The sequence below is a fragment of the Quercus suber genome, unplaced genomic scaffold (assembly GCF_002906115.3).
Source record: "Quercus suber isolate HL8 unplaced genomic scaffold, Cork oak 2.0 scaffold_268, whole genome shotgun sequence".
NCBI lineage: Eukaryota > Viridiplantae > Streptophyta > Magnoliopsida > Fagales > Fagaceae > Quercus > Quercus suber.
The window spans coordinates 426111-443568 of record NW_027069724.1 but is presented as its reverse complement, the minus strand read 5'-3'; the positions used below and the strand labels follow the sequence as shown (position 1 = coordinate 443568).

General features: G+C 34.0%; 2 protein-coding genes across 3 annotated transcripts in view; one reads left to right on the top strand and one right to left on the bottom strand.

Annotated features, from left to right (window-relative positions):
* LOC112032600 (squamosa promoter-binding protein 1) overlaps positions 1 to 4214 on the top strand; it is a 6934-nt gene extending 2720 nt beyond the window's left edge. Inside the window, exon 2 of the mRNA XM_024065398.2 lies at positions 3783 to 4214. Within this exon, the coding sequence (XP_023921166.1) occupies positions 3783 to 3900 (118 nt within the window). The 3' untranslated portion in view covers positions 3901 to 4214. The remainder of the gene's footprint in view (positions 1 to 3782) is intronic.
* Positions 4215 to 6701: 2487 nt separating this feature from the next.
* Positions 6702 to 16106, bottom strand: LOC112032455 (mitochondrial arginine transporter BAC1). Of its 2 annotated transcripts, XM_024065241.2 has the most exons (9): positions 15943 to 16105; positions 14074 to 14163; positions 8416 to 8517; positions 8158 to 8262; positions 7966 to 8064; positions 7708 to 7896; positions 7489 to 7587; positions 7199 to 7329; positions 6702 to 7107 (listed from the first exon to the last, which is right to left on the bottom strand). In XM_024065241.2, exons 1-9 carry the CDS (start codon positions 16033 to 16035, stop codon positions 7044 to 7046), a joined length of 972 nt encoding a protein of 323 aa, XP_023921009.1. In that variant the 5' UTR covers positions 16036 to 16105; the 3' UTR covers positions 6702 to 7043. The 2 variants fall into 2 exon arrangements, with proteins under 2 accessions (XP_023921009.1, XP_023921072.1); XM_024065304.2 differs by having other exon boundaries at positions 6702 to 7329; positions 15943 to 16106.
* Positions 16107 to 17458: the final 1352 nt, after the last annotated feature.

The following is a 17458-nucleotide window of genomic DNA, read 5'->3' as shown; positions in this document are numbered from 1 at the left end:
TACATCCCCCCCCCCCCCCCACCAATTTAACCACTTTTTGCAAAAATAATTTTTTTAAAAATAAAAATGAAGAAGTCTTTTGCAATAACATAGAAGTTTAAGGGTCTATTTGTTACAATACCAAAGTTGATGTACTCTATTTGTTAGAATGCTAAAGTTTATGTACTAAATTGGCTAAAATAAAAGTTTAAGGGGCCTAAAAGCAACTCTCTAAAATTCAGGGGATTTTGAGACATTTACTCCCAAAAAAAAAAAAAAAAAAAGCAAATAAACTAGAATATAAAAACTAATCGAGTTAGTAATGACTAATGACTAGCATCATATAATCTAAATTAAACAAAAATATGACCAATCAATTCAAAGGTATGAAAGAAAGTGAGAGAAATTTTACCAACAACAAACAACTTATGTTAAATTCATGAATCATGATTTTATTTCTCTTATCCCAGTTAGTAGCAACTTTATCACTTTTAATGACATGAGTAAGGTAGTTGTTATCAAACAAGTTGTCAATCTCGAGAAATTATTTACTCCTATGGAGCCTTTTGCAAGTTACACACAATCCACATATTTAAATAAGTCTTTTGTCAACCATGCATGTATATAAGACTCACAAATTTCTTAATATCAAATTCAACTAGGCATAACTCCCTACGAAAGTAAGATCTTAGATCAAGAACCCTAGACCACAATTAACTAGAACCCAAAGATGCATTAGAAACACAAAAGGGACTTAACAACGTAGTAGTAGTAGTAGTAGTAGTAGTAGTAGTAGTAATAAATAAATAAATGAGGTGAAAGTTTTTCATGAGAAAATGATTATACATTTTAGAGAAACAGAATAGAGAGTTTGAAAAATTGTCTTCATCTCTCTACTTAATTAGAAGTGAAGAAACTTAAAAGCCCTAGGCCTTCTTATATAGAGGAGCTTCTAGGGTTTTTACTAGGTGTTCGGCTAGGGCAGTCCCTAAAAGCTCTTTTTGAACTTGAATCTTGAAATTCTTGATTTGAGATCAAACTTGGAAAACAACAGAGGTTAAATCATGCATTTGTCACATCCATAATATCAATAGCTTACATTACATTTTCTTGTCTATAATTTTTTTAATTCATTGTTGCAAAATTAAGGTGAATATGAGTTTATTGATCAATGTTCATGCAAGGAGTATTTTGGCTTTAAAACGGTTGTAGTGTGTATATTTTCTCCAATGTCAATGGAAAGTTGGTTCTGACACTTATGTGTCAAGTGCAAAAGGTTGTTTTTCTTATCTGAAATGATTGTTGGCATATAATTTTCTTACAAAATAATTTTACAAAATTTTCATAGAGAATTATGCGAGGGTTATTTCAAATACTTTTCTTACAAAGTCATCTTGCAAAATTTTCATAGTGACTTATGTGAGAATTGTCTAATCAAAACACACGTCACACACAAACTGAGTCCCATCCCAATGCATTTGGTGTGTAAAGTGTCATTCCATAAAAAAGAAATTTAAAATATTTCGTGTAGCATTGCTATGAAATTTAAATATTCACGGTTTAATTGTCAATTTTTTAATGTCAAGAGTTTTGTAACTCAATAAGTCTTTTAGTGTAAAGAAATTTATTCACCACCCCCCCCCCCCCCGGCAACCCCTATTGCAACTGTTTATAAAAAAAATTAAATTATAAATTAAAGAACAAAATAAATAATTTTTTTACTATAACTTTCTATTAATTAATCTTGTATAGTCTTTCTCTATTCCAAATTGAAGTGTATAAATGTTTTCTCTCATACTTTCATGTGCTTCTTTTTTGTTGACCTAAAATATTTTTCAAAAGATATTTTTGCATTCAATTTTATTATGAACACAAAATTTTCACAATTCCTTAAAGTAATTTATTACTAGACTTATTCTTTTGCATTTGTAGGGTTTGGTACACTTTTTAATCTTTGTAAATAGAAAATACTTTCCAAAATCTAACACAAAATTATCCATAAAAAGGTGTAAAATGTTTTGTGCATAGTGTTTAATTAGTATAGCTAAAAATCTTTGTCATAAATATTATTTTGTAGAGTCAAAAACAAATAAAACATTTTGGATTTGACTTACCTCCCTACTTTTTTAACTAAACATGTCTTTTGGTTTTAAATATACTATGGCAAGTGGTAACGAGTTTTAATCTTTACCTTTTATTTAGTTAATGGATGATGTGTCAGTTTCTTATTAAAATAAAAGGAGATTCTAATTTAAAAAGTACTATAGGTAAGTCAAACCCAAATATTTTTTACACTACATGATTTCTTTTTTGACAAAACAAAATTCACTTCCCCTAGATCTAAATCTGGTGTAATAGTTAGAGATGTTGAACCATACACTAGTAAATCAATGAGTAAGATTGAAAGTTTTTAACTCACTCTTAATGCAAATATTGAATTAGAAATTTTTTTTCTCAAAAAAAGGCTCTCTTTTTGTCTGTCAAACACACACACACACACACACACACAAAGTTTCATGTCCCAACTCTAAGTCCTGTGTGTGATCACTAGGGAAAATTTACTATGCATTTCTTGTAGATCTAATTATCTCATTGGACCGAACAACAACAAATATTTTTTTTAAATCAATTTTAGAAATATAACTAATTAAACACGCTTTTACAAGAAAATATTTTAGGTTGAAACAAAGGAAGCACGATACATAATGAACCTTTGGTTTTGGCTTTTCCTGATGTCTGAATAAATCTTGTACCCTCTTTCTTATCAATATGGACAGATCTTCCCTACTTACTTGCCAAATGATAGAATAAATCTCCATTCTCAGCCTTTGATAAAATTGGATTAATAAGTATACTCCCTTCAAATAGGATTGAATAAATCTACTTCTCCAGTTTTCTAAATAATAGAACAGTTTTGCACAATGAACTTTGGAATAGAGATGAAGATATCTTCTTCCTACGATTCATATAGAAGTGAACAATTCTTCCCATAACACTATTCAGGTACTAAAAACGTATCTTCTGTCAATGTTGATAATTGTCTTATGAACTAAGTCTCATTAGTTTGCCTTTTCAACTTCTGTAATTTGTAAGCAAGAGTCCCATTCGAAGTCCATGACTCCTACAATGAGAGAGTGCTTTCAAATGTTAGAATAGGACGGCCATCAGACCATGTTGATGCAATCCTTGTGAATTTTAAGATGATCAGGACATGATTAATTGTTCTTATAGTACCTTGAGTGATATGCTTGCACATGCTATTTGATGTGATTTCTATCGTAGAATTGGATCCATTCTTTTGGTTTTTCTCTTGTAGTTCTTAATCTCTAACCCTGTCCCCTTTGTAATGTCTTTAGGTTTTGTATGTGCTTGTGTAAGTGCATTCAGACTTTAGACTTTATAGTACATTACTTGAAAGTAGTACTTTTTCTTATTTCCTAGAACATATAAGAGCCTTGTAAGTTAACTCAACTGGCACAGTATTTCCAACATAGAAGTCTAGAGTTTAATCTCATATTTTTGTTTGTAATTATCAAATTATCAAGAAACAAAAAGCGTAGATAGGCTACTAGACATCCTACTTTCTCTAGCTAGGTTTGCTTCTTAGTTTTTTTCCCATGAAGTTCGTGTTAAACTATTACTCATTACTAAAGGGAAAAAAAGAAATTAACCAATAAAATAAATAAATAAACAAAGGAAAATTTAGAAAAAAGTACCTAATAAGGAAGAAAAAGAAAATGGACTATGTTCGTTTTCCTCAATTTCTTTCTTCACGAGCATTTCTTTGAAATGGTGCTTTACAGGTTCCATCAGCTAACAGAGTTTGATGAATCTAAAAGGAGTTGTCGTAGACGTCTAGCTGGACATAATGAGAGGCGTCGGAAAAGCTCATCTGAATTTCATAGAGAAGGCTCGCATTGATAAGGATTAGTAATTGGAGGAAGACTTACAAAGTGGGAGAACTTAGATTTCTTCCTTAAAATTCCTTCCAATCATTCTAAGATCTATCGGTCAAAAAAAAAAAAAAAATCTATGTGGATGCATGCTCTCTCTCTTCTGTCAATCCTTAATTGGGTTTTTAATTATGCACTATTGCTTTTTAATTTATCTTAAGCATTTAAATAATTATGCCTAAAAGCATTTTGGCATGTACCATCAAATTGTGGCTAAGTGGTATTTGACTGGTTGTATATATATATATATATATATATATATATAAGTCTACATTGCTCATATATATTGCCTCTCCTTTAATGTTTTTTCCCCCCTAGAGTTGTGTAAGTAACAAGTAAAGTCTGATTGCTGTTCCAGTCCCTTTTAGGTTAAATGCTTGTCACCTCTCCTTTCTACAAACACATCCAAAATGTGTTAATAGAGGTGTGTTCTTCTTCCTAAGGTAGATTGTTGGACACTAATGCGATTCCCTAAATTTTTCCCAAAGCATGGTTTTATAATTATAACCCATTGAGCTATTCACAATTACTTGTCTTCAAAAAACAAACAGCTGTAACAAGGATATAATTAATGTGATTTGGTTTACCCCTTTTTGAAAGAGATACATGAGTATAGAAATCATCTCATCTGTTTGATAGAAATTAAAAGATCCCATGACCTTAAACTTATTTGGGATTCCAAATCCCAAGCTTGTTTATGTAGAGCAGATCTAATTATTTTATAATTAAAAATTAATTTTTTGTATGTAATACAAATTGTATTTTGGTTGTCATTTTCAATCGAATTTCAGCAAGATTGCGAAGACTTTTCTCTATATCTAGAAAACCAACTGATTAGAATACCAAACTAAAATTAAACTGTTAATCGTTTTAAAGGGAATAGTTTTTCTATCATTGTTCTAAAGTTAGCATGGATGGCACATCTCTATCATGTGTGCCTAGAAACAAATTGTAGATGGCATAAAATTCATTTTGAGATAGGTGTTTGGATCGATGAAAACTGATAACTTTGTAATTTTGTTTTCATCAGTTTTCATTACCCCAAAACTCAAAAAGTGTGAACCCCACTGAAAACTTGATTGTTTGGATGAGTTTTTGAGTTAAGTTTCCAAATATAACTCAAAACTCAACATTTTGAGTTTGAGTTACTCAAACTACAAACAAATTTTGAATGTTTCCAAATTTTGAGTAAAGAGTGTCAATGACAGTTTGGTAAACAAATGAAATTTAGTGGGGCCTGCGTCAGTGTCTTGTCACTTCAGTGGAGTGTGTAACCACTGGTCCTTTCTCTTTACACTTTTTTTTTTTTTTTGAGTCAGCTTCTCTTTACTCTTTCACACTACGGATTCACTCTACATCCATAGCACATGGGCTCCACCACTTTATGCACAAATTTGAGTTTGGGACATGAGATTTGCACCCAAGATATGAAATCAAACAAATATTTTTTTGAGTGAAGGAAAAAGTAGAATTAGAGATATGAAATTGAGTTTAAGTTAAGAGATATGAGATATGGGATATGAATTTTGAGTGATGCTCAAACCGAACATTTTTTAGCTTCTTGTGGAAGCGTTTAGGGAACTCCTCTGGGTAGGAAGCTTGCTAATATTGGAATATTCTTTTTTAGATTTTTTATTTATTTATTTATTTTTATATTTAATACTGTGTTTAGCTTGTTTTGTGTGCTTTGCAAATAAGGGTTTTGATGATTGTGTTAAATAAAAAGGGTTAAATGCAAATATGCCCCCATGTGGTATTGGTCATTATCAGACACACCCATTGGGATACAAAACCCTTGTGGAGTTGTGGTCTTAAAAATTATGCATTAAACCCTTTTGTTAGACTTCCTTCTGTTATATTTGAACTGAAATTGACTACATGTCCATCATGTGACCCAAAACACATACATAATAGTTGTTTCCCACCTAGACTGAAACACATGCAGCATGTGTGTCGTCCTTAATGTTGAGGTGAAAAAAAATTAGAAAGTGACTTGCCATCTATAAAAAAGCAATCACAATAAGTAATGTGCCAAAATTTTATTGGACTTAATGACAGTTTTATAAACGAAAATGCCAATTTAATTAGTGCGCCAAAAGTTCAAGGACTAAAATGATAAAAGGTAAAGTTTAAAAATAAAAATGATAGTTCACCTACACTTCAATAGTATAATTTGGATTTTTGCCTTATGTTTTTTTCTATGCTTCAAGATGCATGGATCTGCCACTCAACTAATAATCTTCTGATATTAGATAGTAATGGCAGGCAACCAATTCACAATTTAATTCCTATCATAAAATAGGGATGGATTCAAATAACTTAAAAGCTACAGGTTTGCCATTCAAAATAATAATAATAAGTAATAATGGTCACAAGGAAATTTTATCATATGAACGGACAGAAACATATTTGTCAATCATAAATATGGGCCCTCAACAAGAGCGAGCAAGCAACTTTTTTGCTTGGGAGTATGGGCACGAATGTGATTACGGGTACAATACGGTAATACAAACAATTTCTAAAAAATTATAACATAAAACGACTGGTACAATACCATTATGACATGGCTACAACAACTACAGCAACCTAAAATAAATGAAGTTTCGGTGCTTCTAGCTTTTTTGCAAACACCAGGTTATTTGTTCAAAATATAATGGATAATCAGTCTAATCCAGAAACCACCCCATCCCAGAGCACAAGAAACTGGCTAGCTGCAACCTATATTTTGCTGCATTATTTGGAAATTTTCAATTTGAGAGGTCATCACACTAGTAAATAAAATAACACTTTTATTTTCTTAGTACAGATTGTCCAGCACTTCCAAAAATGAAATCCCACCAATCAGGAATACAAGTTACAATCACTCTCGTGAATGTTTTCTTCAATGACCAAGCTCACCTAACTCAAATTGAACATGCTTGAGCCACATCTTCATCCGGTCTAACAGTATATCTTACAATCCATCCTACATCTTTAAAAGAAAAAAGACAAAGCAAAAGAGGCTCTGACAAGAAAAATCGCAGTAATTCCAAACAGATCCCATTTGTCAGTCCAACCACAGAAAGAATCGACTAAAAAATCAAATGATGCTGAAGCTCCCTTTCAAAAAAATCAAGTGAAGCTTTTATATCCGATATCATCACTCCCAGGGTCAAGCCTCTCAGGAATTTTGGATCTGAAATGTTGCCAAGCAGCCATGAGTGGATGTGTTATAGGAATAGGAAGAGAATTAAAGCATTTGGTATTGAAGATATCATTATCCTCACTCATGCTTGATCCCTAAAAGTTTCATTGCTAGCTCCCAGGCAACAATTGCTGCTGCATTGGCCGGAAATGCCCGAACTATGGTGGGACCCAGACCTGTATAGCATCCTTTAAGTCCAGCCCTCCTGTAAATCTACAACAGAAGACCCATTCAGCTTCCCTCTCTTCTAAGAACCCAAAAAAGGAACAAGAAAATGCATTTCCATCTTTTCTTCCATTTCGTAAATAGATATAATAGAAGAAGGCCGCCATTAATGACAGTCATGAAATGGAGGAAATCAAGATGACTTACCAAGCTCAAGATTTGAAACGGATTTCTTGAAGAGCTTTTATCTGGGGAAGTCTGTATTATGGTTTTTGCCACATCAAGGGGCAAAACAGCAGACCAAAACTAAAAGAATGGCAGGAAAAGTTTTTTACAATATGATGGGTAATTAGTGGAATCAGAGACTGAAATATGTGAAACGTAACACTTTAATAAGAAACATGCTGAAGTTGTCAAGAGGCTTACAGCTACACCACCAAGGCCACCACTCAAAATCCCAATTCCCGCGTCAATCAAGTGGCTGTTTTCAGATGAAGCAGCTTTTAGTTGTGAATGCATGTAATAACGAACATACTCATAAACACTAAAAAAGACTGCATTGCCACTAGATTCTCTTAGCAATGTTGTAAAACCCCCACGAAAAATGCCTGTAACCTGAAAGGTGTTATGTCAGATTAAAAACAAAACATTCATAACGATGCTAAATGCAGATGATTTTCTCACCCCTTCAGTTTTCACAGTTTTAAGGGCACAATCAAGGGGACCACTGTATCTACTTGACTTTGGAACCAAAGAGTCAGCACCTTGAACTTGCATCCTACACTGAAAAGCTCATTGTTACAAGGTACCATCAGAAGCAACAGAACAAATATGGAAAACAATCTTGCAACAAACAAACCCTCCCATTCACTTTACCTTCACCAGCTCTGATGGACATAACACAAAACTGATGAGAGCTCCCCCAAAAGCTGCAGAAGGAATAATCACTTGGGGCTGTGGGCAACTACTTTGTACACCTCCCTTCATGATAAGAAAAAAAATGAAAAATTTAACAATTGTTCAGTAATTATATAACAGATGCAAGACTGTTCAGAAGAACTATATCCACAAAATCAGTTAGTAGTGACTGTTTCACAAACAATATAATTTTAGCCAACTAAATTAAAGACAAACCTGCAGTGACTGCTTTGTTTGGGAATAAACACCAAAAAGAAGAGAACTCTCAAAAGCCACCCCAACAAAAGATGGTGTTGCCCCTCTATAAAGTCCTCTAATCTGTCAGAGAGAAATTTCACTTAGTTTATTAAGTAGGAAAAAAAAATGTGGAAAATTCAAATCATATAAACAACACACCCCCCCCCCCCCAAAAAAACCCCCACTTTTCCTTTTCTCTAAATAAAGGCAGGGGATGGGGGCAAAGACGTCCTACATTGTCATTTCAGAACAATTTACAAGTTGGCGATGGAATGATGCCTAAAATGTTGGGTTTTATGCATTATTATAGGCAAAATTGCTATATAAACTGGACAGGAAAGAGAATTTTGTGTGATATAGATCACATTTCAGACCATACAACATAACCAGTCCACTAATTTATTCTTGATGTTACTATCATAACCAACTACAGATAATTGTTTAAAGACTTGGATATTGATTAATAATATAGAGAGAGGTTGCAGATGCTTAAATGCAAGTGACTTCACTCTCAACTACCTTAACGTTAGTATTGAGTTGACAATTTATAGACTAGATGAGTACTCAACTTCCAGATTTCCCAACATAATGCAAGAGATCACATTACACAAATGTCCCTAGCTGCCCAAAGGCTTTGCTGCAAATTCTTATGATGTTCAACCAGCCAGTTAGACCCAAACTACTAGTTGAACTTTAGAAGGTGGCAGGTTACAGCTAGAATAGGTGAAACCTAACCAACTACGCAGACAGAAAAAATTAAAAATTTTGGGGAGAAGAGGGCAGAGGGGGATGGACAATGAGTACTCAAAAGTAAATCTGTGAATAATCCTTATATAATTTGGTTTTAAATATAAGTTTGAATATCACAAAGCAAATATAAGGTTAAATATTTATATAAACACAATGGCATTCAAGATAATAAGGTCCTTTATGCAATGGAAACTTAAGATTGAATTAACCTTCTTCTTGGACTCTAATTGATGGATCACCAAAGAAATCACCTCGCATTCATCAACCTAAATTACACATATGATAATAAGCATGGCTAATTTTGTCTAGGCAAGGACCATTATTGTCATGATAACAAGGTCCACAAATTTTCGAATCTAAAAGCCTTCTGCCTTTTCTAATACCAACTCCATCCAAAATAATAGGGGAATGATCAAACAATAATATAGACGATAAACATTACTAAAATGCTCCTCCCAATCCAAAGAGACCAGAAATCTGTCCAGGCAAGATAACGAAGAGGCCCCTGTTTTATTTTAGCTAAGAAGCTTAAATTGCTAAAGCAAGATCTATTTAAGTTGAATAAGGAGGTGTTTGGTGGGATGAAGTAAAGGAAAAAAATTCTTCATGGAAGTTATTAGGTCAGTCATATAGAGGAGGACAGACTGCTATCAACAAAGGAGAGAAGTGTTAGAGATTCTGCTACAATAACTCTAGAGACACAAAGATTTCAAGAATATTTCACATTTACCAAGGTGGCAAGTTGTTAATGGTCAATGATAAAGTCATGTTAGTGGTAGGCCCAAATGAGAACCAATAAAAACCTACCAATTTAACTACTGTAAAAAATTGTTGTGTATGTAGCATTACTCATTTTTCTAAGGCAGGGCTAGAAAAAGTCATTTTGATGGAAGAAATTAGTTAGAGACAAAAAATCACAAGCAATTGGATAAAGGAAGGTGACCGCAATACTAAAGTTTTTCATCAGTTGCCAATTCACATAGACGATACAATCATATTAATCAGTTTCAAGTGGAGGGGAATATAACTGATGATCAGGGGAGGCTTAGGGTAAAAATAGTAGAGTACTATAACGGGCTATACACAAAGTCGACTACTTGGAGGCCGCAATTGGATGGCTCACCTTTTTGTGCTCTAGATCTAGCATCAGCTACTCAATTAGAGCAACCTCTAAAGAGGTTTAGATTTTCCAGGCCCTTACAAGTCTGAATGGGGACAAGGCACCACATCCAAACGGCTACACAATGGCTTTTTTCCAGGCACGCTGGAGCGTGGTGAAGGATGAAATTTTAACTTTTTTTCAAATACTTCCAAGCANCAAAAGTAAATCTGTGAATAATCCTTATAAAATTTGGTTTTAAATATAAGTTTGAATATCACAAAGCAAATATAAGGTTAAATATTTATATAAACACAATGGCATTCAAGATAATAAGGTCCTTTATGCAATGGAAACTTAAGATTGAATTAACCTTCTTCTTGGACTCTAATTGATGGATCACCAAAGAAATCACCTCGCATTCATCAACCTAAATTACACATATGATAATAAGCATGGCTAATTTTGTCTAGGCAAGGACCATTATTGTCATGATAACAAGGTCCACAAATTTTCGAATCTAAAAGCCTTCTGCCTTTTCTAATACCAACTCCATCCAAAATAATAGGGGAATGATCAAACAATAATATAGACGATAAACATTACTAAAATGCTCCTCCCAATCCAAAGAGACCAGAAATCTGTCCAGGCAAGATAACGAAGAGGCCCCTGTTTTATTTTAGCTAAGAAGCTTAAATTGCTAAAGCAAGATCTATTTAAGTTGAATAAGGAGGTGTTTGGTGGGATGAAGTAAAGGAAAAAAATTCTTCATGGAAGTTATTAGGTCAGTCATATAGAGGAGGACAGACTGCTATCAACAAAGGAGAGAAGTGTTAGAGATTCTGCTACAATAACTCTAGAGACACAAAGATTTCAAGAATATTTCACATTTACCAAGGTGGCAAGTTGTTAATGGTCAATGATAAAGTCATGTTAGTGGTAGGCCCAAATGAGAACCAATAAAAACCTACCAATTTAACTACTGTAAAAAATTGTTGTGTATGTAGCATTACTCATTTTTCTAAGGCAGGGCTAGAAAAAGTCATTTTGATGGAAGAAATTAGTTAGAGACAAAAAATCACAAGCAATTGGATAAAGGAAGGTGACCGCAATACTAAAGTTTTTCATCAGTTGCCAATTCACATAGACGATACAATCATATTAATCAGTTTCAAGTGGAGGGGAATATAACTGATGATCAGGGGAGGCTTAGGGTAAAAATAGTAGAGTACTATAACGGGCTATACACAAAGTCGACTACTTGGAGGCCGCAATTGGATGGCTCACCTTTTTGTGCTCTAGATCTAGCATCAGCTACTCAATTAGAGCAACCTCTAAAGAGGTTTAGATTTTCCAGGCCCTTACAAGTCTGAATGGGGACAAGGCACCACATCCAAACGGCTACACAATGGCTTTTTTCCAGGCACGCTGGAGCGTGGTGAAGGATGAAATTTTAACTTTTTTTCAAATACTTCCAAGCAAGTGGTGATTTTAAGAAAAGTTTGCATGCTACATTTATAGCCCTTATTCCTACAAAAAGCCATGAATGTCAGGTATTTTAGACCCATCAGTCTCATCGGAAGTGTGTACAAAATTCTAGCTAAGGTCCTTGCAAAGAGTTTGATGAATGTAATGAGAGAGTTGATATCTAGTACACAAAATGCTTTTATTCATGGGAGATAAATCCTAGACTTTATGGGAAAGACTTTCTGGGGTCTGCAAACTTGACTTAAAAAAAGTTTATGAAAATATGAATTGGGACTTCCCACTGTATAAACTAAGATGTGGTTTTGGTGAATGAGGGTTGAAGAAGATTTTTTCCTTGTATTTCTACAATCCATTTTTTGGTGCTTGTGAATGGGACTCAAAAGTATCTTCTTTGCAAGCACTAGGGTTTACGATGATGGGGATCCTTTATCTCCACTCCTTTTTGTTTTTGTGATGGAAGCTCTAAGTAGAATGTTTTTCAGGGCGGAGGAAGGGGTTTCTTGTCAAGGTTTTCAATTAAGGTGAACACTTATGTTATGAAGATTTTACTCTCACTTTTCACAGAGGATACCCTCATTATGTGTTGTGCAAGGCCAGAAAAATTGTGGTATCTTCGCTGTACTCTTTTGCTTTTCAAAGCAGACTCAGTGTTGAAGATAAATCTGGGTAAATCTGAAATGGTCCCTATGGGAGAGGTTGCAAATATGGGAGCACTAGCAGATATCCTTGGGTGTAAAATGCAGACCTTACTTTCAATATATTTGGGTTTGCCTCTAAGAGCTCAATTCAAAGCAATACCTATTTGAGATGGCATTCTTGAATGAATGGAGAAGCGGTTAGCATAATGTAAAAGGATTTCTCTCTCTAAAGGGGGAAGGCTTACTCTAATTAAAAGTACGTTTTTAAATCTCACTACATACTGTATGTCCTTCTTCCCTCTCCTAGTTAGCATGGTTACTGTATGGAGAATATTTTAGAGGGATTTCTTATGAGGTGGTTTGGCAGGTGAGTTTAAATTCCACCTTGTGAATTGGGATTCGTGATGTTATCTTTTCAGGCCAGGGGTTTGGGAATTAGACATTTCATGGTTTTCAATCAAGCCTTGTTAGGGAAATGGCTTCGGTGTTTTGGATTGGAGACAGATTTTCTATGGCGTAGGGGAATTCCCACTAAGTATGGGCTTTCACAGGATGGTTAGTGCACAGCTCCTGTGGGAGGGACCTATGTTGTGAATATTTGGAAACATATAAGGGATGGCCACGTTTACAAATTTTGTAAACTATGAGGTTGGAACAGGGATAGAATTCAGTTTTTGGCATGGTTGTTGATGGGCTGATGAGTTTTTTAGGGATTGCTATCCGAAAAATTTTCAAATTACTAGAGATAAAAAGGCAAAGGTGGCTGATTATTTGACTATGTCAGGCGGTATCCTTCATTGATACCCAATTTTTATTTGAGCTACATATGATTTGGAATTAGAATCTTTGGATTCATTTTTGGATGATTTGTACTCCAACATCAGGAGGATTGGGTGACTTGGAGTTTGTTTAAGGCTCAGAAATTTGAAGTTGGCACTTATGACCATGCTTTGCAAATAAGTGGGGATTCCTCCTTCCCCTAGCGAGCTATTTGGAGAGCCAAATTTCAGCCACAGGTTGGTTTCTTTATGTGGGTAATAGTGAAAGGCAAGCTCATCACAGCAGATAATTTAATGTGATGGGGAATTGTTCTTCCTGATTGGTGTGCCATGTGTAAGTAGGATGGGGAGACAATCAATCAATTATTTCTACATTGTTGGGTGGCTAGAGAGCTATGGAGTTTTATGTGGTGTCTTCTGAGTGGGAATTGGGTGGTGCCACCCAGATTTACTGCTATGTTCGGCTGGGCTTCCAGTTAAGAAGGATAGGTTGGCAATTGGGATTGCAAATCCATCTTATTTGATATTAACTGTTTGGAGAGAAAGGAATTCTCATGTTTTTGAAAATAAAGATTCTTCCATAGCCCAGCTTAAATCACAATTAATGGACACCTAATATGCATGGAACCAGGCTCTCTCTCCTTCCCCAGACTGTGGTTCTGATTTTCTGTCTTTTCTAGATAGCATGTTTCTCTATTGACTCTTTTTTCTTTATTTTTGTCTCAATTTGAATGCCCCATAGTATACTCCCTGTGTACTGAAGCCTCATTTCCCAACCCCCCCCCCCCCCTCTTCCATTTAATGAAATTATACTTCAATACTGGTAAAGAAAATAAAAGAGATAATCTTGTCTCTCAAAAATGAAAAAATTCAAGAACCATACTCCTTCAGTCTTCAGTATTCTTGTAGTGCAATGCCAACCACTCCTGTATTTAACCCCATGTGCTTCAGTATTGTGCTTTTGCAGCTTCACCTAATACGTGAATTACACAAACAAGTGAAGCTTAAGAACACAATGTTATTGGAACAAAAAAAAAAAAAACCTATACAAACAGATAAAATAAGTTCAATCATTTTCAAGTCCCAAATGATCATCTTTCAAGAAAGGCCCATAATGTGCTCATTTCATCAATAATCATATAAAGGGAAACTTTTACTTTACCAAAAGAGTGAAACCTGCCTGTGGTAAAATTGTCCAAAAGACAGCTGAAACAAAATGTAGATCACAAGAATGCTGCTATATGATATTCCACCTTACCAATTTTTCATAACAAGAAAAGTATTTCTGGATACCATTATGTTGTTGAGCAGGAAAATATTTACCGATTCTGATGCATTGTGGTGAAGAAAGGATGTCTTAATTAATAGTTTGCATGACAATGAAGAAATTTTGTATTTATACTACTTCACAATCACATTGCACACCTTATACATGCATTCAAACTCTTTATATTTGTGGTCCATTTGAGTAGTACCCCTAATTATCACACTTATCCAAAAATAAAAAAGTAGTAACTCTAGTTTTTGCAAGTTCCTATGCAGGATGAAAACTCCCTTTGAAGTGGGAAGCAAAGCACTGCCAAAGCTTTTAATAAAGCTACAGGAAGCTCAATTCTTGACACTTAATAGAATACAAAATCCATACGTAGACTTCCTCTCTCTTGTCCTATTAATTACAAAACTTAATGTGATACCCCAAATTGTGTGAATTTCATTAGATGAATTATATAAGAGTGTTGTGCAGGCATGTGCTGAGCCCCAAAAGGAGCTCTAATCATAACTTGTCTATCCCTTTTGGGGCATTGTGGAAATGTAGCTAGGACTTGCTTGGGTGACAGCACTTTGAATTCTGTAGTATTCAAATTTTCCAACTTTCACGGAAACTAACAACTATGTTTCCAGCAATTCACAGCAATACATGAAATTGCCTAATATGGGTAGAATAAACATAATCAGAATCACTGTCATAGCATATAATATATTGGTAAAACTGCAATCCATGTCATTTCTATATTCTAGAGAGGATTCCTTGTTCATGAAGATTCATTGTCAACTTTTGCTTCTTCCAATTTTTAAACAGCTCATTTTTAACAATACATTAAGCAAAAAAAATCAAACTGATGCCAACCTAACTCCCACCTCTATAGGTATGGTTCACCTGAATTCCATTTAATTAATCGTAAACAAAATAAAACAAAGACAAAGAAACAAGATTTTCAAACTGATCCTCTTTAACATATGCAATTAAAAAGATATATAATTCAAACTTTTGGGGAGAGAACAACTTCGGGGTACTCCAATTGAATAGTTAATATAACATATAGACAACTTAACCCAAAAGCTTACGCCTATGCGTTTGGCCCAACTATGTTTATATTAACTACTCACTCTTGTCATTACTATTCAACGTGGAACTTCTTCACTCACACATGCATACTGTACAAAACAAACTAATACCATCCTGAATCCAATCTGTAGGTAAGGTTAACTTGCACTAACTAAATTTCCATTTAATTAATTGTAAAAATAAAAATAAAAAGACAAAGACAAAGAAACAAGATTTTCCCAAATTAAAATCTTGGGCTCAAAACTCACTCAAACTCCCCACAATTCGACTTCTTCTACAGAAAAATCAGACACCCAGAAAAGAAAAATGCATTAAAATTACAAAACAGTGGGATCTTTAAAAGTGAAACATGGGATTGAACAGATACATCATACATGCGCTTATAATTCGTATAATAAGAGTTACCTTAACTGTGTCGAAAGGGTGACCCGTGATGACAGTGGCCACACCGGCGACTAAGCCTGCCACATATTCCTTGTAACCGGAACTCTCCGCCATCTCTCTCTCTCTCTCTCTCTCTCTCTAAACTTTCAGTTACTAATAGTCACTAACTATGGGACTGAGTAGCCAGTGCCGGCTCAAGGCATAGGCAAGTTGGGCCTAGGCCTGAGCCCCACCAAAAAACAATTTTTTCCTTATGAAAAAAAGCCCCACTAACTATGCCCAAATTTTTATAAAATAATATATATTTTTTAAAAGTTGTACATTTTTTTATTAGTGATGTTAAAGATACTACAAATTTTACTATTGGCTTATAAATTGTCATGTTATTAATCACAAAAAAAGTAATATAAACATTCATTAGTTAAATTGATGAAATTCATCGATGAGAAACAATATCATATTATATTTTGAACATTTTATAGTGTTTTTAATTAGCGCATTTTTCTTTTTCATTTTTATTAAGACTCTTAAAGTACGAAACCAATAGAACCTTAACTCAATTGAAACCCTAAAATATTTCAAAAAGATGTTGTAAATGTGTTAAATCATCAATTATAGATTAATCTCTTCTAATAGTTTGAGACTTTGATTTTTGTAAAATAATATTCTACAAAGTCATACACTAAATAATATTTATCTCTCTCTTTTAAAATCAAAATATAAAATTAAAAATTAGATTACAATTTTATTTAACTATGCATTGTCTTATATCCAAAATAAAGTATCTTTTTCGATCGCAATATGTTTTTATTTCTTTTTATTAATATTTATAGGTTCAACTATGATATTCAATTCTCTATATGAAATTAACATTAATCTAGTTGGTATTATTTATGTATTTAATGTATTAAATTAACCTTAATTTGATTAGTATTAAATAATTTTGTTTAATTAATATTTACATATTAAAGATCTCGCATAAATTTTTAGCCTTAGGCCCCAAATTATGTTGGGCCGCCCCTCGGACTGACTGGGACTATTATATGGAATTCCATGTCACAATGTCACTCGACACAAATCTCTCTCCCCGCCTCTAATGCTACTATGTTTTTTATTACGTGGGTTTTTATGGGTTCGTCTGAGAATCTGAGAAGGATTATGGGCTATTGCCTAATTTGATTTATTTCAGGTGGTTCTACCAACTTCATTAAGCTTAGGTTCTCTCAAAGAGTTTTATAAGCTTTAAATAAAGACTCTTTTTGCAAAATTCTAGCACCAGGGCTTTTACTTTTTATTTATGGTAGTAAACGAGCTGAGCTTTGTCGGGTGGTGCATGTTTAAGTTTGGCTCGTCAATAAAATACAAAAGCTCAAGTTTGGCTTGAGTTTGAGACAAGTCTAAAATATAGTTTGAGATTGAGCTCGTGAGAAAGCCAAAAAACTTGAGCTAGGCTTAGTTCAGCTTGGCTTGATCTCGAACTTAATATCAAGCTCAAACTCGAGCTTAGATCAAGCATTTGAGCTTGAGATCCAACAAA